Here is a 27,353-nt window from a genome sequence, read left to right as displayed (position 1 = left end):
ATAGCATACAACTATAATTTCAATTAGTTCAATAACAATAATTTTAACTATTCTTCAAATAAGATTGAAATAGAGGCAATAAGCAGAAGAAAACAAGAAAAGATAACCATTTACACATGAATGCATAAATAAATAAAAATACTCAGAAGTCAAAGTGAAATAATGATATTAAAAAGAGACATTGCATACCTATACAGCAAGTGAATATTAAAGTCCAAATATACAACTAATTCATATGAGGAGGAAGAAAATTAAATAGAATTAGGGATAATATCAAGCTATACTCAAGTCTACACCACAAAGGAGACTTTTACAAGTAGGTTTATGTGACACTTTATATTTGACTAAGAACTGGCTGTAAAGAAAACTAACTTACCCTCCATCGAGAAAATAATCCACCCATCTTTTATGTGTAGAAACTGGGCACAATGATAAATATCATCAATCGTCCAAAGGAATTCACAGCTAGAAATAAAGCAAGTATTTAAAATTTTTAGGTTAAATACATACTATACCCAGTATAAAACGTAGATGTTGCAATACTGCCTAAAAATACTATAAAATATTAATTTATTTGAACTCCACTTACATGGAATTTTAGTTCAGATATTCTTGAGACAGAGTCTACCCCTCAACAAATCCCTTCTTCCACACCAGTACATATTTAAAAGTGAAAATAAAGCTAGAAAGGCTTTTAAATGACAAGGCATTTTAACAGTATATATTCTTATTGCTTTGCAACTTACTGTTCTTTCAAGTAGGTCCCCTAATGTCCTAAGAAAAGTTTTACTGTACTACTTTCATTCTACATGCTTAGATACAACATATCTATCATTCAGCTGTCTCTCAACTAAACTAGTTATTTGGAATTAGGGGTGTTTTACAATGTTTAGAATAATATTTTAAAAGTAACAGAAAACCAATAGACCTTGTGCAAGTCATTTAATGCTTCTGAGCTTTAATTTTCTTTTCTGTAAATTAAACTTAATATATCAGCACTTTTCACAGGATAGCCTTCATTGTTACCATTTTACAGATAAGAAAATTAAGAGAAAAGACGTTCAGTGATTTGCCCAATAGCTCGGAAAAAACATGACTCAAAGCTACTCTATCTTCAGGGTGCATGAGTCAAAGCTACACTATCTTAAAGGACACCTGGGTGGCTCAGTGGGCTGAACATCTATTTCAGCTTGGATCATGATCTCAGGGTTGTGAGACAGAGCCCTGAGTTGGACTCTATGCTGGGTGTGGAGCCTGCTTGGGATTCTCTCTCTTCCTCTTCCTCTGCCTCTCTAATTAGAAAAAAAAAAAGCAAACAAAAAAACACGAAGCTATCTTCAGACTTCTAATCTGTTCACTACTGTTCCAATACCCAAATAAACATTTCTCTCTGAAATTGTGTCTAAGTCCCTCAAGTCAACTGACCTTCATGTCAGCTAGCTGTGTATGTCAGCTAGCTGTGTCCTTCTTTTAGTTGTTTCTCTATGACTCTCAAATGTATTATATTACTATATGGATGAAAATGTTATCAGCCATCTTAGATTCTAAATCAATTTATTAGTCAATAATTATATAAGTTCTTATTCTTTTAACCTGAAATAGTGAAAGTATACTTTCAAATTTACATATTTTTACCAGGAATAGTTACATACTGTCCGTGTATAAAACTACTTCCTCCCACACACAAAAAAGGCGATAATTCTCACATTTTTTTAAACCATTAATGCAATCAAAAATGACACCAGTACCAAGTAAATACATCTACTCTGCAACACTAGTCACAGATTGGAATTAGCATTAGGCATACCATCTTGGACTTTCTCGATTAGAGAAGTAACAAAGATCCATATTATAAAATATTTCCACATACAAAGTGATTTCTAGGACCAGAAATACCTATAAGCTATCCTAAAAAATTCTGGTGTTTATAAATGAATGTTACAAGCCACAATTAAGTTGCAACCTAAGTACTATTAATCCTTCAATATTAAGTCAGTATTCAAATTTCTAAGATGCAATTGTAGGAAATCCAGGAACTTTAATGAATAGAAGTATAATTTCTTAGTTAAAACATCAAATAGGTCTCTAAACCTATCTTAAGGTTTTAAGATGCTAAAAATACTCACCAAGAAAGGTGACTGGGTAGGGAGGATTTATACAAATCATTAACTTGGTACTTTCAAAGTATATAGTAGTTCCCTAATTGTATAGTGTCTAGCACAGTGTTTTGAACACAACTGACCTACACATTTTGGTTTGTAACATTTATATGCCTCTGAGTTAAGTTTGTAGCCATCACAATTCAGAATTCTTATAATTTAAAGATAACAACGGGGGTACCTGGCTGGCTCAGTTGATAGAGCATGGGACTCTTGATCTTGGGGTCGTGAGCTCAAGCCACATGTTGGGGGTAGAGATTACTTAAAAATAAATGCATAGGGGAACCCTGGGTGGCTCAGCGGTTTGGCGCCTGCCTTTGGCCCAGGGCGCGATCCTGGAGTCCCGGGATCGACTCCCACATCGGGCTCCCTGCATGGAGCCTGCTTCTCCCTCTGCCTGTGTCTCTGCCTCTCTCTCTGTCTTTTATGAATAAATAAATAATAAATCTTTTTTAAAAATGCATAAATAAATAATTTTTTAAATAACATTTAAAAAAAGTAATGACAGCAATAAAGATACCAGTTAAATATTTGATAAATACTTTATCTCTGGTAGGCCCTAAAACAAATGCTTTACATGAATTTCATTTAGATACTACTATCATCCTATTTTATAAATGTCAGAAACTGAGGCTAGGGAAATGAAGTAATTTGGTCCCAGAAATATTAAGTAGCATAGCCAGACACAGTATTTTAGTTTTGATTTTTTTTATGAAGTAGTTATTCCCAATAACACAAAATCAGAAATAAAGTCTGCTTTATATAAATAAGATTGGAATATTTACATATAAATACATGAAAACACCTCTGACATTCTCAAATAGCTGGTAAACAGAGCTACCGAAGTGGAAAGTAAGTTATAAACACAAGAGACAGTGTTGGTACAGTGTATCATGTGGCCCAGTTCCTTCCTTTGATTAAATCTGAATGCTTAAATCTGCATGGAAGAGAAGCTAAATGATTTGCCAAATCATTTTGGCAGCTAGCTTCAGCTAGTGGCAGACTGGAAGTCTGCAAGCACTGCCTTTACTTGTCCATTGCACATCACTTTTTAAATGTAATATGAAATATATGCATAATATTGCAATTAATATCAATGTTGACATCAATTATTTGCTTGGAGACTTGTTTTGATGTTAATGAAACAAACTATGCTTAACCTTTAAGATCCCTGAAGCAGGGTATTATGCTTTAAAATTTGTCCTCTAAAACAACATTAGGGTAAACAGTCATTAAATGCCTATCCATGCTTTCAGGCTCTAATCAAAGAACGAGCTAACCCTCATTGTTCCAGTAATTTTCCTAAAATTCCAAATTCCAGTATTTGTTCAAAGAAACTGATTTGCTATTAATACTCATGTAATGGTAGTACTTTCCAAGAGATATGAAAGCATAACAAAATTAATCAACTTTTCTACATAGCTTTAATTTCATACCTCTTCTATGTTCAAACACTTTTACCCTCCTTGACACAAACATCTCAACTCCAATTCCTGTGGCCCATTACTTACTATGAAACCTTGGGCAAATAAGTTACTTAACCTCTCAGTTATTCATTATCTTCAAAAGAGGGATAGTTAAGGACCTTCTAAATGTTGAAAGCCTTAAATGAGATAATTCAGCAGTGCCCCACACATAACTAATTTCTCAATACAAACTGTTTTTACTGCTGTGGTCAATGCCATTTCCTAGTCCATCTCTTCTAACACACGCAAAATATATGGGAAGCAAATAACTAGCATTTCTCTCTGAAGCATAAATCAGTGTATGCCCTTGAGTGGACAGATTGCTCAATCTCAAGTGGCTTGTCCCCAAGAGCTCTTCCATGAATGTGTACAGTCTTTCCACTCTGATATTACAACGGGACCTGACATGACCTTAAGAGCTGGATGCATCTACCGTGTTTTCAACAAATAATAATGCCCACCACATTATTTCAATGTTTCCTATTGACTGATATTCACACTCAGGTTTGGGGGTCAGAATTTAAAATCTTGGGTCATGTCGTTCTTAAATTTTCAGCTCATTTCAAGTCATACTAAAATAATAGAGGGGCACTGAGTGGTGCAGTCAGTTGAGTATCTGACTCTTGGTTTAGCTAGGTCATGATCTCAGTGTTATGAGATCAAGCCCCTGTGGGGCCACTCAGTATGGAGTCTGCTTAAGATTCTGTCTTCCTCTGCTCCTAACCCACTCCTCCACCCCACTCTCTCTCTCTAAAATAAAAACTTTTTAAAAAAATAGAATAATGGAGTCAAAAAGGTCTGGATCAAAATATGCCTCTGCTGCATACCAGCAATGCGATCTTGGGTAAATTAAACTCTCTAACCTCAGTTTCCACATTTATGTAGTGGTGAAAAAACTTAACACTTCACAGAACTGCTGTATGAACTAAATGAAATTATATATTACTTGGCACAGTGTCCAACAAGTAGTGAGCACATAATAAATTATAGCCATTATTATTATTACTATTATCAGAAAGCACATGTAGTGCAGGCAATACTACTCATACACCTAACTTCTCAGAAAGTACCCATTTTCATAATTTTAAATTTGGAAAAATAAATTACAATTTGTATTTTAACTGAAATTGTATTGCCCTCATTTGCTCTAGTATTAAAAAATAAAAACAAAATATTCTTCAGACTCTTCCATTAAAATGTTCTTGCAGGCCTTTTAGAGGCTCTATAATGTACTCTTCAATTTAAAATTAAAAGTGATTTTGCTCCAGAATTCTTTCAAATATTCTAGCCAAAAAGGCAATTTTGAAATATCCCAAACCACCACATTTATTGCTCAAAAATAAAATTACTGAAAAGAAGTACACCTCTAAAAGCACTTTTATTATATGCTAAAGCTGATCTTCATGGTAAGCTGATGTTCAATCTGAACTAAACACTATTTCGGTAGAAAGATCTCTATATTAAATCATACCTTGCGGATAGCTCTATAACTGCTTATATTATTTGTCAAGTTAATAATATATAAACACTAAGCTTATAACGAGTGTTGGGCGGATCTTAGGTGACAGAAACAAAATTCTAATTTTATCTGTGTGTGTGTGTGTGTGTCTATGAATAAATAAATAAAATCTTTTTTTAAAAAATTCTGATTTTAAATGCACCACTTTTGTTTTTAAAAACGTGTTTAAGATCAACTTCCTCCAAAAATGGAACCACGGGGGCTGCTGAGAACAAGGGATGAGCACTCCCTGCCAGTCCGAACCTATGCCTGAAGCCAAGCTTGCTCGCCTGCCACACGCTGCTGCTGAACAGGGTCACTTAGGATGATGGTGACACGCAGGCCAAAGAGATAGAAAACAATTGACATAAACCAGAAGCCAACTGGGAAAAGGCGGAACATGGAAAAAACTCAGTGAGTCACCAGTTTTATTACCATGAGGGCACCATCAGCAAAACTGAGTTCAGTGATCCCAACTTTCTCAATCTCCATACACAATATTAAAGAATCAAACTAATTTTTTTTAAGATTTTTATTTTCCTTTTAAGTCATCTCCATATCCAATGCAGCCAGAACTCACAACCCCCAGGCCAAGAGTCGCACGGCTCCTCCAAACCGAGAGCCAAGCCAGGCACGCCGAAGAATTAAAACTATTGATAACAGTTCAGATCTGCTCTTCCCCCCCGGGCCGAGCCTCGGTCACCCCGGCAACCTCGCTCCCTCCACCCCTTACACCGCCCACCTTCCCTCAAACAAGGACAACGTCGGTGGAGAGGCTCCTGCAAGCAGCACGTAATCCACGCCCACATGCCTGGGCCGACCAGCATGACACTGACAGTTTTCGGTCCTCCCGATCTGTCCAATTCGTGGCGCCTCCGCACAACTCGGAGGGGGGGCAAAAAAAGAGATGGACACACAACACTCAGCGACAGCTCAGCGTCGACCCTCCTGACCCCCCGCCTTGACACGGGCCGGCCGAAGAGCCGATGCTCTGCTCCACCCGGCCACCTCCCCACCCCGGACTCCCCGAGGACACGCGGGGGTGGAGGGGGGAGGTGGCCGAACGGGCTCCCGGTTACTCCAGGGTCGCCCCTGGCCCTGGGAAATCAGAGGCAGCAGGAGGCGAGGCTGCTCGGCGCGCGGCGCGGCGCGAGCCCGGGACCCGCCACCTCCGCGGAGCTCCTAGGCCACCAGGCACCGGGGCGGGCGCGCCGGGCAGAGGCGGGCGGGGAACCCGGGAGCCCGTGCCCCAGCGGAAGGCTCAGCGCGCTTCCCCTCCGCCGAGCCCTCCCTGCCGCCCTCACTCCGACGGTTTACCTGCAGGAAGCGGGCAAAGCCCGGCGCTTGCGTCCACGTCTGCCAGCTTCGGCGCCACCGCGCAGCCCGTCTCCGCAGCAGGCGGCAGCCGCCACTGACAGAGCGGTGGGCCCGGCCAACTCCTTCCCATCAAACCCCGCGCTCCCGCCGCCGGCCAATCAGCGCCACGGCCGGCGCGCGCCGCTCCCCGGTCACGTGACTGCGCCGGGGGCGGGCAGTTGGGGCGGGCCGCTCGGGCGGTTGGCGGAGGACGCCGGCCCTGGGGCTTCCGCGGCTCGGTAGGGGGCTCGTCGTCGCATCTCGGGGCGGGGCGGGGCGGGGGGGGACTGCCATTGATTGGGAGGCTTACCGGCACGGCTACTTCTTTTCCTCGGCCTCCTCTCGTTCTTTTTTTTTTTTTTTTTTTTTTTCCTCTCGTTCTTTTGAAGCCTGTTCTGCCAACTGTCACTGGAGAAAGAAAACCCCGAAATTGACCCTTGGGAGTGGGGGGGGGGAGGGGGGGTGCTAGGTCGCCGCGAGAGGGACGGGTGGGGTTGAGGGTGCAGATGGCTGCGTCTGGAAAGGACTCGGCCCTGAAGAGCCCCAGGGTCAGCCTCCCGCGGCCGGCAGCGGAGGAACTTAACCCTACCTCACAGCGCAGCCAAGGCCCGCTCCCCACACGAGCCCGTGGAGAAAATCCAGCAGACTGAGTGCCGGAGGCCTTCGTCACTGCTGAACGTCAAAAAGGGTCATTTTGATGACAGGACGCTGACCTCACCCGTGGGGGGTGAGCTTCACACGCCGGAGGATGTTGTTCTCAAACCCGTGGAGGTCACAGAGGCCGAGTTTTCTCTCTTAAAACTCTCACCTCGCGAATACGCCCTTCCCAGGTCCTGATCTCCGGGCCCACGGATGACCCCACACACACACACACGGGCTGCGTTCACCTCAGATTTGAAAGCGTTTCCTAGTCCACTGCACGTGACCAGTCTAAATAGCCAGAGATAACGTGAACCCGTGTGAGGTAACCGTGCAGAAGGGGTGAAAAGCAAGCAAAAGCTTTGGTAGTGGCTTACCTCCGTGACTTGCTTGTGCAAACATTTTTCACGGGATATTTTTCTATTCTGTTTAGTTACATCCGAGTTTTAAAATAATGCATCCGTGAGTGTCTGTCATTGCTTTAAGGCGCTACATGGAAACTTTGACGAAGCCGAGCATAGGGTACCGGAAGCTACCAGGTGATTCGCTGTGAGGTGAGATTGTCCTCACTGTTAGAATCTTTCGTTACAGCTGTGTAAGCTTGAAAGGACGAAGGCAAGGGAACCAGAGTTTACTTGTGCACTCTGGGTCTAGTAGAAAATAGAAGAGTTTTATAGATTGAAATTCTGTATCCCAGAATTCCCTGTGAATCCCCTTGGCCTTGTTTAAAAAAAAAAAAATCTATCGAAGAAAATATGAATAGAAACATTTCATCTATTTTGATTACAGAAATTTAACCATTTCATTTTTCATCCTTTGCTCTTTCGAAGTATATATTTTTAAAAGGCCTGTGAAGTTAATGCAAAACATATCTCCTCACCTCAGGAATATATTTTCCTAAGAGAACAGGAAAGAAATGTTTACCAGTTGCTACTGATTTTGTTCTCTAGTTTTAACTGGGCCATCAAGGTCTGTTGTAAAGGGGAAAAAAAACAGGAGGGAGAAGACAAGAACTAGCCAGGTGCCAGGCATCCCAAAAACCTGATCCTGAGACAAAATTCCATAGATAATTACTCTGGAGGAGGAGACACTTGGAGGGTGAGATGTATGGAATCACTAACTCTTTTAACCAAACAACTTCTTAAGGTAAGTATCATTTTAGAAATGAGGAAATTGATTAGAAATATTACATATATTGCTGAAGGTAACACTATACCACTACCTGGTAAGAGTTTGTCAGGCACAGTAAGAGAAGACCAAATATTTCTCGAGGACAAGACCCTATGTACACATATAGATAAATAAAACAGCTGTCCTAAAGTAACTGACACTAGTGAGAGAAACCTTCAAGAAAACACACAAAAATAATAGGGTAAATAACCATGATAAAGGCAAGTGTTCAAGAGATTGGAGAAGGATAAGGCAACAGCAGCCAGAAGGGGTATGGGAAAGCCAGTGAAGGTGGTGCTTTAGCCGAGTCCAAATATTGAAGAATTATTGCCTACTAATCCTAAATTTCTCCTGTGATAGATTCTAAGGAAGTGAAATCAGAAAAGCACCAGAGAAGATGACAAAGGAAATAAACTAGTCAAAGGAATGCTAAAAGGTCTAATTCAACAAATAAGTAAAACCACATTTATTCAAAGGAATAAATGAAAGCTGCAAGAAATAGTTGCTATGAGAGCTTACAATAGGGTCATTCACTGACCTGGTCAGAAAGGTGAGAGAAATCTCCCTAAAGGAGGTCCTACTGGAATGGAAACCTGAAAAATGAGATACTGAAAAAAGGAGAAATGGAAACCGGGAACATCATGCGTAAAGACCTTTTGTCAGAGGGGAACACTGCAAGCCTGAGGAACAGAGGACCAATGTGGCTAGAACGTAGACCATACAGAGTTCACAGTACGCTGGAGACCAGACATTGTTGGCCATACTGAGAACCTGTATCTTCTTGAGAAGCAGAGAGGAGATTTAACTATCATATCTGTGTTTTGAAAAGTTCATTCCAACTGTAGTGTGAGAATATGAATAGAGCCAATTAGGGTCCCCAGGTGGTATTTAGTGGTATTTCAAATGGATCGGGCTGGGAATAAGGAGATGGAGACAAGTGGGAGAAATGGAACAATTTGGGAAGTAACATGGGAGATTTAGGTGATGGATGGATTCAGATATGGTGGGTGATCTGGAAATGTTGGGGTTAGGAGCAAATGGTCAAGAAAGAACTTGACACATCTTCAGACCACCAAAAAGGTGGTTTTATTAAAGGATGGGGACAGGACCCATGGGCAGAAAGAGCCGCAGGGGGGTTGTGAGTCATAGCTGATTATATACTTTCAAGTTGGGAGGGCATTAAGGACAGACAGCACAAGCCTCCAAGGTATTTTGGAAACAAGGTTTCCAGGACTCTGAGGGGGCTAGCTATTGTTAGGAAAAGGTTATTACTGTTTAGTAAAAACTCAGTCATGAGATCCTTCAGGTGTGTATCATTGGGCCATATGCTTGGAGTATGATTGCTAACATATATGTTGAGGGGTAGAGATAAAGGAAGCTTCCAAAGGAATTTCTGTATAAAGTATACACACAGGATCTTGGGGCGGGGGCTAAGATTGCCTTTAGCAAAGTGCCAACACTGAGGCAGCTGAGCTCCCAGAGGAAGGTCACCCTGCCTGTTTCAACGGGCTGTAAGTAGTAAGGAAACTTAATTTTTCTTCTGCTTTTGTTTGCCACATCAGTGGGATGAACTGGGAATTGAAGAAAAAGGAGTCTGAGATGATGGGATCAGGCATGGTGGGTGGATAGTAATGCTATCAATGAGATATGGGGAACACTGGAATAGAGTTGGTTTTGAAGGAAGATGGGGATTTCAACTTGAACATGTTGAGTTTAAGATGTTTTGGTGACTTCAAGGAGAGGATATGTATAGAGGGAAAAAAATATTTTACAGTTTGTAATCTTTACAACAAGGTACCTACTTTTTATCAAAATGCAAAAAAAAAACTATTATAAACATTTTGCTTTTAAATACACTATGGAAAAAAACAAAATTAAAAGTGGAAGTCTTTAAAATTCTTCCCCAGAATTCCCTGTGAATCACTTGGGACTTGGTTAAAAAAACAAATTCTCAGGCCCCTTCCCTGGAGATTCTGATTCCACATGTCTGGTATGGAGCCCAGAAATTTGGATTTTTAACAAGTGCCTCTGGTGATTCTTGCCAGGGAGTTTCTCTGAGCAATGCTACTCAGTGCCAAAGGCCACCTGCATAAGAGTTACCAAGGCGCTTATTAAAATACAAGGTCTAGGGCCTTGCATACTAAAAACCCTATGGGTTGGGGGACCTGGGTGGCTCAGTCGGTTAAGCATCTGCCTTTGGTTTGGATCATGATCCCTGAGTCCTGGGATCGAGCCCTGCATCAGTGGGAGTCTGGCTCTCCTCCATCTGCCTCTCCCCTAGCTCATGGTCTCTCTTGCTCTCTGTCTTAAAATATTTTTAAAAAGTAAGTCCCTAGAGGTAAAGGGGATGAAAGGAATGGAAGGAGGGAGATACTACAGTACCAGGTGCTCTAAGATTTCACCCTCCATCTCTGACAGGTGTCCTAGGCTCTCCACCAGGCAGTTCCAAGGACAGCTAGTGTTCTTTGCTAGATGACACATATGTAGAAGCAGACAGCCCTTGCAGGCTTCTGTCCCAAGTGATTCACGGAATAACAGCTTTCCTGCTCCTAGGCCAGGCTTCCTGCAGTGTCTACCAAAATGGCACTCCACCAACTCTGATGCTCTTTTTTTTTTTTTTTTTTTTTAAGATTTTAGAGGCAGCTGGGTGGTTCAGTTAAGCATCTTCCTTCAGGGCAGCCCCGGTGGCGCAGCAGTTTAGTGCTGCCTGCAGCCCAGGGCGTGATCCTGGAGATCCTGGATTGAGTCCCATGTCAGGCTCTCTGCATAGTGCCTGCTTCTCCCTCTGCCTGTGTCTCTGCCTCTCTCTCTGTCTCTGCATCTCTATGAATAAATAAAATATTTTAAAAAAATTTTTTTTAAATAAATTAAAAAAAAAGCATCTTCCTTCAGCTCAGACCATGATCCCAGGGTCTTGGGATCAAGCCCCATGTCAGGCTCTCTGTTCAGTAGGGAGTCTGCTTGTTCCTCTCTGTCTGCCTCTCACCCCCTCACTCCCGCTCATACATCCTCTCTCAAACAAAATCTATTAATGATAATTTGTAATTACTATTACTTAGAGCAAGTAGGGGGAGGGGCAGAAGGAGAGAGAGAATCTCAAACCTGGTGGAGCCTGATGCAGGGCTCCATTCCACAACCCTGAGATCATGACCTGAGCCAAAATCAAGAGTGAGACGCTCAACCAACTGAGCTGCCCAGGCACCACACTGCTCTTTTTCCACCACTGCCATCAAACCCATCCTTCCCTGCCCACCCCTGCCCAGCCTTCTTCAGAATTATGCTGCATATACTCCTCCCAATTCAGGGGTTCATTTTTTGTTTTTTGTGGGGGTTTTTTAGCTAATCTGGCCAGGCAGGACTAGAAAGGATATAGGGTCAAATGCTATGTTTTACTCTTGTCAGAGCTTTTTTTATTCTTGAGAACCTACTTTGGAAGTATTTTCGTTTTTGAAGACTACATGGTTCTCTTTGTTGTCTTGCTGTAACAACTCTAAGTCTCTATGAGGCACTATAGATGCTTCTCACCAGAGGAAGAATCAGGAAGTATGGGGAAGAAAGAAGATTGGAGTTATTTTTTGTGATGGGAAATAGAGCAAACAGAAAAGCTCATAAAAAAGAAGGGTACTACTTAAAGACTATAACCCAAACACTCATGTGATCCCACTGGGTCAAAATACCAATACCCTAAAAGGCCCCAATGAACCTGTTCCCTTATAACCCCCAAATGCCTGCAGATAACCACTATGGTGTTTATTAGCATATTCACTTTCTTGCTTTTCTTCATGTTCTTTCTGCCTAACTACTCATTCTTTAAAAATACACCTTATGCCTATTTTTGAACTCCTACGTAAATAGAATCATAGGGTAAGTTTTTTTCATGTCTTGAATTGTTTTGATCAAGGTTATGTTTTAAGATTCACCCATGTAGACGTGTCTATTCATTTTCATTGCTGTAGGCTACTATATTACATGGAAATATAATTTATCTACTCCATGGATTTAGGCTATTTCTAGCTTTGAGCTATTATAAACAATGCTGCTGTCTGCGTGTGTCTGTGTGCATGTTGTGTGTGTATGTTTATCCTGGAGTGTATAAACACAGATTTCTATAGCGTCTTTACCTTGGCATGGAAGTCCTGATTCATAGAACATGTTTATTTTTAGCTTTTCAAGGCCATGCTAAATAAACTCTACCAGTTTATATAACCAACAATAACATATAACATTTCTTTTGCTTCCCATCCTCATCAACACTTGAGTCGTCCAACATTTTAATTTTTGCCAATCCAATGGATATGTAATACTTACTGTGCTACTGTTATGCATTTCCTTACTTTAGTGAAGAATAGCCTCTTTTCATATAAGCACTGGCTTATAAGCTCAGGTGCTTTCCCATTTTTATTTTGGGTTCTTTGTCTTTTTCTTACTGATTTCTATTAATTGATTACATAATGTGGAAACACGCCTATAGTTGATTACCTGTGCTACAAATTTTTTTTTTCAATTCTGACTTCCTTTTTCACTCTCTTAATGTCTCTTGATGAAAAATTCTTAATGGAGTCAAATTTATCACTTTTCCTCTATAAGTAGTGGTGTCTGTATCCCATTTAAGAGATACATCCTACTCCTAAGCAGACCTAAAATCAACTTTTTTATTAATGGAGAAAGAGAGGCACCTATTGTCCCCATTCCCTTACCCCCACCCTCAGTGTGGAAAAATAAACTGTCACCACTTAATGACAGGTGGTCCTCTCTACCCTACCCTGCAGTGCTACCTTGGTCATAAACCAAGTAAGTAGTCACTTATGTGTTGGTTTGTTTCTGACTTTGATATTCTGTTCCACGGTCTATTTTATTTTTTTGTATATCCCTGCTGTTTAAGATCTGAGAAGATCTCATATTTAAGGACTGAGGAAAGAGGAAAACACTGAAAGACAGGAAAAGAATTGCTACTGTGAGACACCAACCAATAGATGAGAAAGAATAAAATCGATCTGTGGTTTTTCTTTCTGGTGATATCCTTCTTTGGGTTGGCATAAAAGTTATATTAATTAGCCTCATAAAATGAATTGGGGGATATACTTTTTTTCCTACCCCTATGTCATTTTTATTCATTCTTCCTTTCTTTGAAATCAGATTATCAAGAAACACCCACCCCCAAAATACCATTGAGATTTTTATAAAAATTTCTTTAGTTGTGTATATTAATTCCTTCCACATGAGCCTTTCCTTCCTGGACTATAGTATAACTCCATATTTGTGCAAGTGTCTTTACACATTCTCCAAAAATAGTCCTTTCATCATACAGGTCTTGTACCTTACAGCGGGCAGAATTCTAAACGGCCCTCCAAAATTCCCATCCCCTGGTTATTAAAACACTAACCCAGGTACTGCTGTGAAAGACATTTACAGACATAATTAAAGTTATAAATTATTCTAAATAGGGGCACCTGGCTGGCGCAGTTGGTAGAGCATCTGACTCTTGATCTCAGATTGATCTCAGAGTCATGAGTTCAAGCCCCACACTGAGTGTAGAGATTAAGAAAAATTATCCTGAATAACCTAGGTGGGTCCGATCTAACAACTTGAGCCCTTGCAAAGGGAAATTTCTCTAGGTGGAATCAGATTTGGCAGAAAAGGGAAGCTGAGGCAAAAGATGAGGCAGAAGGGGAGGTCAGAGATTCTGAGCAGAAGAAAGATTTGACCTGTTGTGGCTGACTTTGCAAATGGAGGAAAAGATGCATGAGCCAAGGAATGTAGGCCGGCTCCAGATTCTGAGAATGCCTCCTGGAGGGCAGCTGGCAAGCCACCTGAGAACCCAGTCCTGCACCTACACGGAAGTGAATTCTGTCAACACCCTGAGTGAACCTAGAAACAAATTCTCTGTTGAGTCTCCAGAAAGGTACACACCTGCTGATCCCTTGATTTCAACCTTGTAAAACCCAGAGCAGAGGACCAGCTGAGTCACAGTGTGCCTGGATTTCTGACTTACAGAACAGTGAGAGAATAAATGAAAGTTGAGATGCTAAAGTTGTAACGTTTTATGGCATCAAAAGAAAGCTAATACACACCTTTCTCATTAAGCAAAATATTTTTGGTGGATCTTCAAGTAAGCCTTGATAATGATACGAGGAAGGTCACAGCTTCGAATCCTGTGGCCGAGATTGTTTCACCTTCTAGAATCCAGACTAAATGTGTCCAAGAGAGAGGTGGCCCTGGAAGGACTCTCAGCTACCTCCTGAAGGTGGGTTTGGTAGACAAAATAAATAGTACTTGGGAGGAATGGGACAACAACAAATCAGGGAAAGCACAGCACCAAAAGCCAAGAGCTCGGGGTACAGCAGAATGAATAGCAGGTGCACCTCAACTGCTCACTTCAGAGTGAGACTTGTTCATCACACTTTTCTAAAGTAAATGTGTGCTAAGTGTGGTTCCCATGTTCCAATAAAAGAAGGGAATAAAGTCTAGGCTGGTGTGAAATAACTTGGGAAATATCAATATCTTTTGATACACTTACCAAGTCTAATAATAAAGATTCCAATTATCAATAATACATCATTCCAGAGACCATTTGTTCTGAAAAACATGATTTAAGACTAGAACAGGTATCCTGGCACGTAGACAATTCCATGTGAGTTCAATCTAATTACTGAAAAAGAGAGGAGCATTTTCTTAGAATGGAAAAAAATTATTTTGCTTGTTCTGGAACAAAATATATATAAACTAAGTGGTTTAAAATAAATTCTTGTCTTGGTGCCCGGTAATTCCAAAAGGTGGCATTCTAATGCTACCTAAAAGTTAATGATACACATGACAAATCATAGCTGGTGAAACTTGAGTCTTCGCTCTTATGCACTTAAAGCTTACACATAAAGAAGATGTAACATTAGCTAACTTATACTGAGATTTATTGTTAATAGGAGTCATAAGAGTACAAGGTGTTTTACAAAGCAAAAAAATATTGGAAGACAAATTTTCTGCTCTCAGGAGCTTAATAAAACGTGTAAGCAGTAGCTAACAGGAAAAATATTAAGTCGTGATTTATAAAGTGACTACCAAAGGAAAACTGGGTATAGAAAAAAACAAGAGAATTGGAAAATGTCAGGAATTTGTGGGGAGAAAGAAGATTGCAAAAGTTTGAAGGAAGAATAGAAAGATGAGAGAAATGAAAAAGTTCTAAGAAATGAAGGAGGGAAAATGAAGATGAAGATGGAGGGAAAGACTTGCAGCTGTGAGACATGAAGCACTGCATGAGAAAGAATGTAGGATAGATTTCCTTGACAAACCTCTGAAATTAGACGATTGGCAAATACAACTCATTTCATTTCTTATAAAACTTGAGCTAATTTTCCCAAACAGTAGATACTGAACCAAACCTCTCATCCAAGCCGTATTATTCCATCTATAACAGATGGAATATATAAATAAAACCCCGTGTAAATCTAAATGCAGCTGAATTGTGAACAACATAAAGAATTTAATTTAATTTAAGGAGGGGCGCCTGGGTGGTTCAGTCAGTTAAGTGTCTGCCTTCAGCTAGGGTCATGATCTCAGGGCTCCCGGATAAAGCCCTGAGTTGAGCTCCATGCTCAACGGGGAATATGCCTCTCCCCGTTCCTCTCCTGTTGGCTGGTGCTCTCTGTCAAAATCTTAAAAAAAAAAAAAAGTTTAAGGATATTTTGGGGTTCTACTGTAGCAGGAACTTCACTTCACTTCAGAAGATATATTCAAAAGCACTTGTTTTTTCTTTATATGCATATATTCTAGAAGAGTCCTGATGCTATAGCAATACGGAACTCAGACCCAATATTTTCCTGCAAGACCAACTTCCTATATAGTGTATTCAGGGCTCAAACCATTTCCAGGAACTACCTTGTGGACATGGCAGCTGTACAGACTTTTCTATATTCCCCAAATAGGTCATAGTCAAGGAATTACCCATTTTTAATGGTATTCTCTTTTTATTGAGTCTTGAATATTCTTTATAAATTCTAGATATTGTTCATTTTCAAATATGTGATTTTTTTTTAAGATTTTATTTATCTGAGAGAGAAAGCACAAGCACGGGAAAGGGAGAAGCAGACCCCTCGCTGAGCAGGGAGCCTGAAGCAGGGCTCAATCCCAGAACGCCGGGATCATGACCTCAGTAGAAGGCAGACACTTAACTGACTGAGCAACCCAGCCACCCCACAAATGTGATTTTCGAATATTTCTCCAGTCTATGACTTGTCTATTCATTTTCCCAACTGTCTGTCAAAGACCAACAAAAGTTCTTAATTTTGATGAAAGGAATTTTTTTTCTTATGGGTTACACCTTTGGTATCATACCGAAGAAATCTTTAACCCAAGATCACAAAGATTTTCTCCAATGTTTTCATCTATGCGTTTTATGCCTTAAGGTTTTGCTTTTAGGTCTATGATCCATCATGAATAATTTTGTATACAGTGTAAAGTATGAGGTAAAATTCATTTTCTTAATTTTCTTTGCATATATATGTCAAACTGTTTTGGCACCAAAGATTGAAAAGATTATCCTTTTTTCTAGTAAATTATCTTTGGAATCTCATCAAGAATCAATTCACTATATATTTGTCAGTCTGTTTCTGGGTTGACTACTCTTTACCATTGATCCACCTTCTATATTTCTAATTGCCACACCCATCTTGACTACTATCCCTTTATAGTAAGTCAGATGGTGTGAGTCCTCCAATTTTGTTTGTTTTTTTTTTTCCCAATTGTTTCAGCTATCCTAGTTCTATATGAAATTTTAAATCTGCAATTTCTAGAAAAATCTTACTGGGATTTTTATTAGGATTGCATTAAATAGGGATCCCTTGGTGGCGCAGCGGCTTGGCGCCTGCCTTTGGCCCAAAACACGATCCTGGAGACCCGGGATCGAATCCCACGTCAGGTTCCTGGTGCATGGAGCCTGCTTCTCCCTCTGCCTGTGTCTCTGCCTCTCTCTCTCTCTCTCTGTGTGACTATCATAAATAAAAAAAATAAAAAAAAAAGATTGCATTAAATAGTGATTTGCCTAATGGAGCAAAGCTGAATCTCTGCCCCACCTGATCCCCTGGAATGCTTATTCAAAAACAACCTCTACAACTATTTTTTAAAAAGGATTGCATTAAATGTATAGATCAGTTTGTGGGAAATTGATGTATTAACAATATTGAATCTTCCAATCCATGGATGTAGTATTTCTTTCCATTTATTTATGTCTTTGATTTCTTTCAGTATTTTATAATTTTTAAAATACAGGTTCTGCATATTTTTGTTAGATTTATTTCATTGTTTTGGTACTATTATAAATGATACTATGCTTTACATTTTAATTTCCAAATATTTGTTGGTGATAAGTGGAAATAAAATTTCTATTACTTTTGTTGATCTATCATGTGAATTTTCTAAAATGATTTAGGAGGTATAGGAACTTTTGATAAATTCCTTGGGATTTTCTATGCAGAAAATCACATAGTTGAAACAGAGTTTTATTTCTTCCTTTATAGTCTGTATTTTTTTCTTTTATGTTTCTTGTCTTCTTGCACTATCTAATACCTGTAGCACATTATCAAATAGGGATAGTAAAAGCAGACACCCTCATCTTGTTCCCAATCTTAGGGAAAAGCATTTTTTTTTCAGTTTTAGTATATTAGGTGTAAGTATTTTGTAAATATCAGGTTAAAGAAGTGCTGCCTTTGGACCCTCACTTTGTACAACATTCAAAAACTCAGAATGGATCAAAGAACTTAAGGGTTAAAATTATGCAACTCTTAGAAGAAAACCTATGGTCCAAATATAAAACTTTTGTATGTCAAAGTACAATATCGAAGGAGTGAAAAAACAACCCATAGAATGGAGAAAGTGTACATTATGTATCTTTTAAGGGTTTAATGTATGGAAAATATAAACTCTAAACTCAAGAACAAAAAAGATGAGCACCATAATTCAAAAAAGGGTCTAAGGTCTTAAATAGTTATGTTTCCAAAAAACATATACAAATGTCCAGGGGTGCCTGACTGGCTCAACCAGGAGATATGTGACTTCTGATCTCCAAGTTGTGACTTTGAGCCCCATGCTGGGTATAGAGATTACTTTAAAAAATTTTTTCAAAAAAAAGCATGAGGGATCCCTGGGTGGCGCAGCGGTTTGGTGCCTGCCTTTGGCCCGGGGCGCGATCCTGGAGACCCGGGATCAAATCCCACATCAGGCTCCCGGTGCATGGAGCCTGCTTCTCCCTCTGCCTATGTCTCTGCCTCTCTCTCTTTCTCTCTCTGTGACTATCATAAATAAATAAAAATTAAAAAAATAAGGCATGAAAAGATGCTCAACATCACTAGTCATTAGGAAAATACAAATTAAAACACAATGGGATACCACCTTGCACCTACTAGATGGCTATTATCACTCCAGATTACACACACATCATCACTATTCCTAGGTATATATATATACCCATAAGAAGGAAAGCATGAGCTCAGATGGATACTTGTATGCCCATGTTCAAAGCACCACTATTCTCCATAGCCAAAAAGTGGAAAACCACCCAAGCGCTCATCACCAGTTGAATACATAAGAAAAATGTGGCACATACATGGAATGGAATATTATTCAGCCTTAAAAAGGAATTGAGTTCTGATAAATGCTATAACAGATCAGCCTTGAAGAAATGCTAAGTGCAATAAGGCAGATAAAAAAAAATACTGGGGCAGCCTGAGTGGCTCAGCGGTTTAGCGCAGGCTTCAGCCCAGGGCCTGATCTTGGAGACACAGGATCGAGTCCCACATCAGGCTCCCTGCGTGGAGCCTGCTTCTCCCTCTGCCTGTGTCTCTGTCTCTCTCTCTCTCTCTCTTTCTCTGTGTGTGTGTGTGTGTGTATGTATGTGTTTCATAAATAAAACTTTTTAAAAAGTACTGAATGATTCCATTTATATCATGTACCTAGAATAGGTGAATTCATGGAGACAGAATGTAGAACAATGGTCAGCATGGGCTAGGAAGAAGAATTGAGTAATGCTATAGAGTTTCTGTTTAGAATTATTTTAAGTTTTGGCAGCCCCAGTGGCTTAGCGGTTTAGCGCTGCCTTTGGCCCAGGGTGTAATCCTGGAGACCTGGGATCGAGTCCTGCGTCGGGATCCCTGCATGGAGCCTGCTTCTCCCTCTGCCTCTGTCTCTGTCTCTCTCATTCTCTGTGTCTTTAATAAATAAATAAAATCTTTAAAAAAAGAATTATTTTAAGTTTAGAGAATGGATAATGGTGAAAGTTGCATAACATCATGAAAATATTTACTACCACTGAAATGTACACTTAAAAATGATGAAAGTGGGGGGATCCCTGGGTGACTCAGCGATTTGGTGCCTGCCTTTGGCCCCAGGCGTGATCCTAGGGACCTGGGATCGAGTCCCACATCGGGCTCCTGGCGTGGAGCCTGCTTCTCCCTCTGCCTGTGTCTCTGCCTCTCTGTGTGTGTGTCTTTCATGAATAAAATCTTTTTAAAAAATGGTGAAAGTAGTAAATATTATATTATGCATATTTTACCAGAATTTTATTTTTTTTAGATTTATTTATTCATGAGAGACACAGACTCAAGAGAGAGGCAGAGACATAGGCAGAGGGAGAAGCAGGATCCTCACAGGGAGCCCGATGTGAAACTTGATCCTAGCCTAATGCGGGACTCCATCCCAGATCTCGGAATCATGACCTGAGCTGAAGGCAGGCACCCAACTGCTGAGCCACCCAGGTGTACCAATTTTACCAGAATTTTAGAAAAAGAAATGAGGTGCTGATGCATTCAACAACATGGAGGAAGCCTGAAAACATTATGCTAAGTGAAAAGAGCCTGTCACAAAAGACACATATTGTATTATTCTATTTCTATAAAATACCCAGAGTGGATCAGAGTAGATAAATCCATAGAGACCAAAAGCAAATTAGTGCTTTCCAGGGGATCCTGGGACTAGAGTGAGTACTAAAGGGTACAGAGTTTCTTTTGAGGATAATGAAAATGTCCCAGAATTAACTGTGATGATGTTTGCACAATCCTGTGAATATACTTGCAACCATGGAATTGTATACACTTTCAACAGATAAATTATATGTTATGTGAGTTATATCTCAATAAAGCTATTTTTAAGTACCTTCTTAGTTCTAAATTTAAGTATTTGTCATGAATAAATGTTGAATGCCAGCAAATGCTTTCTCTGAGTCTATTGAGATGATCATGTAGTTTTCTTCTTTAGTGAGTTGATATAAGTAATCTTGATTTTCAAGTCTTGAATCCTGTAATAAACTGTAACCGTGAGTATAACAACTCTCAGTGAGTTCTATGAGTCGTTCTAGTGAATTATCAAATCTGAGTGTGATTCTGAGAACCCCTTTGAACTGTCAACTGGTGTCAGATGTCTTTGGTGGACTTAGCAGTCTGGAGAACTATACCCTCAAACTTCAGAGTCTGGCTAATTCTAGGTAACATTCAACCAATCTGTGTAGGTTTGGAATACAAGTTTCATCTCTCCTGTAGGCGATGGTTCCAAGGTTAGCTCAAGGTTTTTTTGTTTTGATTGATTTTTTTTAAGAGAGAGAGAGATGGGGGAGGAGCTGAGGGAAAGGAAGAGACAATCTTTTTTTTTAAGATTTTATTTATTCATGAGAGAGACAGAGAAAGAAGCAGAGACACAGGCAGAGGGAGAAGCAGACTCCACACAGGGAGCCCGATGTGGGACTCGATCCTAGATCTCCAGGATCAGGCCCTGGGCTGAAGGTGGTGCCAAACCACTGAGCCACCAGGGCTGCCCAGGAAGAGACAACCTTAAGCAGACTCCCCCCAGCATGGAGCCTGACTCAGGCACAATCTCATGACCCTGAGATCATGACCTGAGCCAAAATCAAGAGTCTGACACTTACCTGGGTGAGGCACCCGGGTGCCCCCAATTGCTTGGTTTTAAATTTATTTGCTGGGCTCTTTTATATTTGTCTCATGTACCACATAAAGATTAGTCTGAGATTTGAGATTTGTAGTTCCATTCTCAAAGCTTTGGCTATGTAACTTTAGGTCTGTTCCAGTGTGGTAAAATTAAAAAAAAATATATATATATATATTGTTTTTGTTCTTAGTTCCTGGCAAAGAACTACTAAAACCCTTGAAAACTTCTATAAGAAAAAAAAAAAAAAAAACAGAAAACTTCTATAAGAGTGATTTTGGCATGCTAATGGAGTGACTCTTGGCTGTGAGGCTCCTAGCTAGCTTCAGGATGGGAGCTGGTCACCAGAAAAACCAAACATTGAATAGAGGTTTAGAACTTACAGCCCTATTCCCCATCCTCTAAGGAGAGAGGAGGAACTGGAGATTGAGTTAATCACCAATGGCCAGTGATTTAATCAATCGTGCCTACATAATGAAACCTCCATAAAAACCCCTAAACTGCAGGGTTCAGAGAGCTTCCAGATGGATGAACAGATGGAGGTGCTGGGAGGGTGGCATGGCATCTCTGTGCTATCTCCTCTGCCCCATACTTTGCCCTATGCATCTCTCCCTTTTGGCTGATCTTGAGTTGTATCATTTATAATAAACTAGTCATAGAAAGTAAACCACTTTCCTAAGTTCTACAAGCAGTTCTTAAGATTTTATTTATTTTACTTCCTTACTTACTTATTTGAGAGAGAGGAGTGAAGGCAAAGGGATAAGTGGACTCCACACTGAGCATGGAGCCCGACCTAGGGCTCAATTTTACAACCCCAAGATCATAACCTGAGCTGAAATCAAGAGTCAGATGCTTAACCAACTGAGCCACCAGGCACCCCCCCACAAGCTGTCAGAACAAATTACTGAACTTGAGAGAAGCAGGTTGTGGGAACTCCAGATTTGTAGCTAAGTCAGACAGAAGAGTGGGTAACCCGGGGACCCAATACTTGTGGATGGCATCTGAAGTGATGGCAGTCTTATGGGATTGAGTCCTGACATCTATGGAGTCTGACACTAAGTTCAGGTAGGTAGTGTCAGAATTGAATTGAATTGTAGAACACCTAACCGATGTCCAGAGAGATGAATAGTTGGTTGGTGTGAGGAAAAACCCACATATTAGCTGCCAGAAATATTGTGCGTAAAAGCAGCTCACCAACATGTGCAGCTCAGCAGTGAGCCTGGCATTATGCTGGTTTATCACAGAATTTGGAGATCGTCTTCTCCGAGTCTCACTTCCAAAACTTCCCCCACATTCTCCAGACCACAGAGGTCCTTCCTACTGATATTCCATCCTGAAAGATGGGATTCCTCTTGGATTTGTAGATGCCCATGCTGCTGCACAGTTCTCACAATTGGGGCCGCCCATGGGGCAAGGCAGGGAGGAGAAAAAAAAAAAGATTACCAAATCAGGAGTTCTTTCTACCTTCTCTGGCCCTCAGGCCCCTTTTCTCAACTCCTCTGAACAGAAGGATAGAAGGATAGGAAACCTACTGCTTTAGCTCCACCATAGGCCAACCCTCTTTAAGTCACAAACAATAAAAAAGGGGAAATGTGAAACAAAAAATATTACTCCCACATTCTCCGGCCCACAGAGATCCTCTTTCTTGATCTTCTAGACAGGAAATATTTCTCCCAAGTTTTAGCTGTATGGATGCCCCAGGTCTGCCGGGGGCCCACCCTTGGCTTAGGACTATGAGCAAAAAGAGGAAAAACTGGGAAGCTAACCCCCATACAGCTTACTTCTCCAGGTTTTGACTCTCTTCCCCAATCTGTCTGCTTTTTACTTTTCAAAGTCCCTAGATAGTTGCTTTTTTAATTTTGTCTAGAGAGAGATTTTAGTTGTAATCATCAGAGGGATAAGATTTGGTAGGCTCAAAAAAAAAAAAAAAAAAGATTTGGTAGGGTCTCTCCATTTTGGCCACATCAGTTCAGGCTGTATACTTTTAATTGCCTCTCCATGTGACAATGATTTTCAATATTTTCTATAAAAAGTAGAAAGATAATTCAGTCTTCTGGTTGATTAAAAAACTTCTTTGTATTATTGACAGTTTAGGCAAATATTTCAGCTTTGTGTTAACATCATAAATTTTTAGAATGGCTGTCAAACGTGGAGAAAGTACTATCAGGTTGTTAGACTTTAAAGTTTCCTTGTGCACTAATTAATCTGAAATATTGTTTTAATCAATGACACTTATTACCCATCCTTGATGTCCTTGTTGTAATGGCATATTATGAGTTTTATATCATGTTTTTAGAGTAATCATTTCATGTCAAATCAAGAAGAACTTTAAAACCTTTTTCAATGTGTTTATATAGTTCCCTCCTCTCATTAACTGGATTATCAGACAATCCTAGAACATATTCAATGCTATTTGAATGTATCTCTTCTTGTATATATTGGTATCTAGATATATCTATTTGAAATGTATCTCTTCCTTCTAGTGAATTCCTGCATTTGAAATCTTTTTTATTTTTTGTCAGAATAATTTCTATTGATTAATTGCATACCGTTTTTTACTTCTGTTTTATATTCCAGTAATTTTTTATCTGAAATTTTTCTTTGTTCTTTTATGAATAGATTTAAAGGTGACAAAAGATAGTGTCCTTCAGGGGCACTTGGGTGGTATAGTTGGTTAAGCCATTGACTCTTGGTTTTGGCTCAGGTCATGATCTAAGGGTCATGGGATTGAGTCCCATGTCTGGTTCCATGCTCAGCATGAGAGTCTGCATAAGACTCTACTCTCTCTCCCTGGTCCTCTCCCCCATGCCCGCGCTCTCTCTCTCTCTCTCTGTCAAATAAATCTTTTTTAAAAGATGGCAAGTTCTTCTTTTTTAAGATTTTATTTATTTATTTATTTACGGACAGAGCATGAGCAAGGGGAGGAGCAGAGGAAGAGGGACAAGCAGACTCTGCGCTGCGCCTGGAGCCCATCATGAGGCTCCATCTCACCATCCTAAGATCATGACCTGAGCTAAAATCAAGAGTCAAATGCTCAATACTGAGCCACCCGGGCACACCAGGGGATTGCAATTTCTTGAATATCTCATGGAAACATTTCAGAGTTTCCTTCTGATTTACAATTAAAACTATATATTTTATTTTTATCAACTTTTTGAATAAGTATTTAGCTTTTTTGTGTGTGTTGAGGTTTTTCTTCCCGATCTTTGAGAAAAAATGTCTTAGAGTGCATAAAATGTCTTTGTCCTGTGTTGCAAGGCTTAAACAGCTGTATAATGGATAACTCCTTATATTATACTTAGACTTTTTTTTTAATCCAAGTTGATATATGTATGTAAAATACTCCATTTATGAGAGGAACCTGAAAGGAAAATAACTGTTGTAAATGCCAATGTGGTTAACAACTGTGGAGGCAGGTTTTTCTCTCCCCAGATTAAAGGAATGAGCTGCACATGGTGTACATCCTGCACACTTATTAATACCTTTAAAGACTGCTAGGAGCTCTTTTCCTCACCTTTCATAGCAGCCATATTGTGGGACAGCGCGGCATGGGTGTTTTAGACCACAGGTCACTGTTGTCCAAAAGTTATTTATTTCCCATTGTTGAATAAAACCACAGCCTGGTTTTCACTTGGTAAAAAAGTTTAAAACTATACATAGAGTTTTCAATCACAGCGGTAGAGAACAATGGCCAGCTAGTCAGCGTTGGACACATCCAGCGTAGACTCCATGGTAATGGAGCAGTATTTGCTGTCTGGTTTATTTATCTATTAACACTTTCATTATGCATATATTTTCCTATTATCTCTAGTTGTCTTATGGTACATAGAAGAATCACAGCTTTTGAGGGCTTTCAACATATTCATTAAGTCTGAAAATCCATCCAGTGTGAGGTCTGTCTTTTTGAAAATAATCTATAGGCAAAACAATATTTATGACCTTTTTTTGCCTTAGAATAAACTCATAAGAGTATGACTATTTAAAATATTTTTAAAATATCCTTTTGAGAAACATCTCTTTGCCCATTTTATATTCTGTTTGATTCTATGTAAATATTATTAGAATCACAATTTTGAAGGGAAAAAAAAGTCTTTAATTAAAGTATTGAATGACATTCCTTTTGTAACAGGCCATAACAAAAGACCAGAGTCCTTATTAAAGTCAATGAATCTGGGCACCTGGGTGGCTCAGTGGTTGAATGTTTGCCTTTGGCTCAGGGTGTGATTCCGGGATCCTGGAATCAAGTCCCACTTTGGGCTCCCCGCAGGAAGCCTGGTTCTCCATCTGCCTGTGTCTCTGCCTCTCTCTCTCTCTGTCTCTCATGAATAAATAGTTTTTTTTTTTTTAATCAATGAATCATAGGGTAGTTCTATTCTTAACTTTTTGAGGAACCTCTATTCTGTCTTCCACAGTGGCTGCACCAGTTTGCATTCCCACCAGCAGTGCAAGAGTGTTCCCCTTTCTCCAAATTTTCTCCAAAACCTGTCATTTCTTGTGTTGTTGAGTTTAGCCATTCTGATAGGTGTGAGGTGATATTTCATTGTAGTTTTGATTTGTATTTCCTTGATGATGGGTGATGTTGAGCATCTTTTCATGTATCTATTGGCCATCTGTATGACTTCTTTGGAAAAATGTCTCTTCACTGGAAAACAGTATGGAGGTTCCTCAAAAAGTTAAAAACAGAACTACCTTATGATCTGGCAATTACAATACTACATGTTTATCCAAATAATACAAAAATACAAATTCAAAGTGATACATGAACCTTACTGTTTATAGCATCATCATCTTTAACAGCCAAACTGTGGAAACTGCCCGAGTGTCTATTGACTGATGAAGAGGTGGTATATACATACGATGAGATTAGTCAGCCATAAAAACAAATGAAATCTTGGGGCGCCTGGGTGGTTCAGTTGGCTAAGCATCTAACTCTTGATGTTGGCTCAGATGATGAACTCAGGGTCATGGGATTGAGCCCCAGGGTGGGCTCCACAATTGGAATGGGACCTGCTTAAGATTCTATCTCTCCTTCTCCCTTTGTTCCACCTCCCCCTACACTCTTGAATATGCTTGCTCTCTCTAAAACAAACAACAAAAAAAACATTTAAAAAGAAAGAAATCGGGCAGCCCGGGTGACTCAGCGGTTTAGCGCTGCCTTCAGCCCGTGGCCTGATCCTGGAGACCCAGGATCGAGTCCCATGTCGGGCTCCCTGCATGGAGCCTGCTTCTCCCTCTGCCTGTCTCTGCCTCTATCTCTCTCTCTCTGTCATGAATAAATAAATAAAATCTTTTAAAAAATTAAAAATAAATAAAATAAAAAGAAATCTTGCCATTTGCAATGACATGAATGGAGCTAAAGAGTATTATGCTAAGCAAAATAAGTCAGAAAAAGACAAATACCATATGATTTCAGTCATTTGTGGAATTTAAGAAGCAAAACAGAGAGAAAATGTAAATTCATCCCACTAACCCCCAAAAGCATGTCTCCAACTATCCATAAGCTGGATCCCCAAAAATCCCTGAGCAATTTATTGCAAAGCCACCTAATACAAGGGGAAATGTGTTGGAGGGAAAACCAGAAGGGAAAGACAGCAATCTTCATTGATGACATTAAATGTCTTGCTTGGGCAAATCTCGCAGAAAACATATGATCTTGCGAACGCATCATCACAGTCCCTCTCTTTGTAACAGTTTCTCCCAAAGAGTCATGACACATCAGCCTCCTTAGCTTCATGGTAAATCTGCCCATGGACACTAATTACTTCCAGGCATTATCCACACTTTCTCCCACTGCCTATACTATCTTATCCCTTTTTCTGCTCCTGGCAAATCCCTATCCTTCTTCCAGGGCTTAATTCAAATGTCAATAATTCTCCCTGAGAAAGAACCTTGTGCATTGGAAAGAAACGGGGCTTTGGTAAAAGACAAATCTAGGTTTCAGTTGTAGCGAGTTCACATACTGTTTGGGTGTCACAAGCAAATTACTAATTCTTTTGAGCCTCCATTTCTTCATCTATAAAATATGGATACCTTCCTGACTTAGTAAATAATTTTTTTAATTAGCATTTTATTAATTCTATTTTTTATTTTAATATTTTCCATAGAACATTGGGATCATGAAGAAAATGTGCTTAAGAGAAGTTT

General features: G+C 39.9%; 1 protein-coding gene and 1 long non-coding RNA gene across 14 annotated transcripts in view; one reads left to right on the top strand and one right to left on the bottom strand.

The window, feature by feature from the left end:
• Positions 1-6,980, bottom strand: part of LNPK (lunapark, ER junction formation factor) — a 77,945-nt gene extending 70,965 nt beyond the window's left edge. For 4 of the 6 annotated variants that reach the window (XM_072811068.1, XM_072811065.1, XM_072811067.1 and 1 more), the window contains exons 1-2: positions 6,441-6,602; positions 377-465 (exon numbers count right to left, since the gene is read on the bottom strand). In XM_072811068.1, coding sequence (XP_072667169.1) covers positions 377-403 — 27 coding nt within the window. In that variant the 5' untranslated portion in view covers positions 404-465; positions 6,441-6,602. Of the gene's footprint in view, positions 1-376; positions 466-6,440; positions 6,603-6,789; positions 6,832-6,864 lie in introns of those variants that run through there. The other 2 variants (XM_072811066.1, XM_072811070.1) reach the window with 2 other exon arrangements.
• LOC140624325 (uncharacterized) overlaps positions 6,959-27,353 on the top strand; it is a 46,983-nt gene continuing 26,588 nt past the window's right edge. For 5 of the 8 annotated variants that reach the window (XR_012023817.1, XR_012023814.1, XR_012023813.1 and 2 more), the window contains exons 1-2: positions 6,959-7,672; positions 8,069-8,264. This is a non-coding gene — a long non-coding RNA (uncharacterized lncRNA). Of the gene's footprint in view, positions 7,673-8,068; positions 8,265-8,648; positions 12,512-13,170; positions 15,999-27,353 lie in introns of those variants that run through there. The other 3 variants (XR_012023816.1, XR_012023818.1, XR_012023812.1) reach the window with 3 other exon arrangements.

The sequence above is a fragment of the Canis lupus genome, chromosome 34 (genome assembly GCF_048164855.1).
Source record: "Canis lupus baileyi chromosome 34, mCanLup2.hap1, whole genome shotgun sequence".
Taxonomy (NCBI): domain Eukaryota; kingdom Metazoa; phylum Chordata; class Mammalia; order Carnivora; family Canidae; genus Canis; species Canis lupus.
The sequence above is the reverse complement of the archived record's forward strand: the minus strand, read 5'-3'. Positions and strand labels throughout refer to the sequence as shown.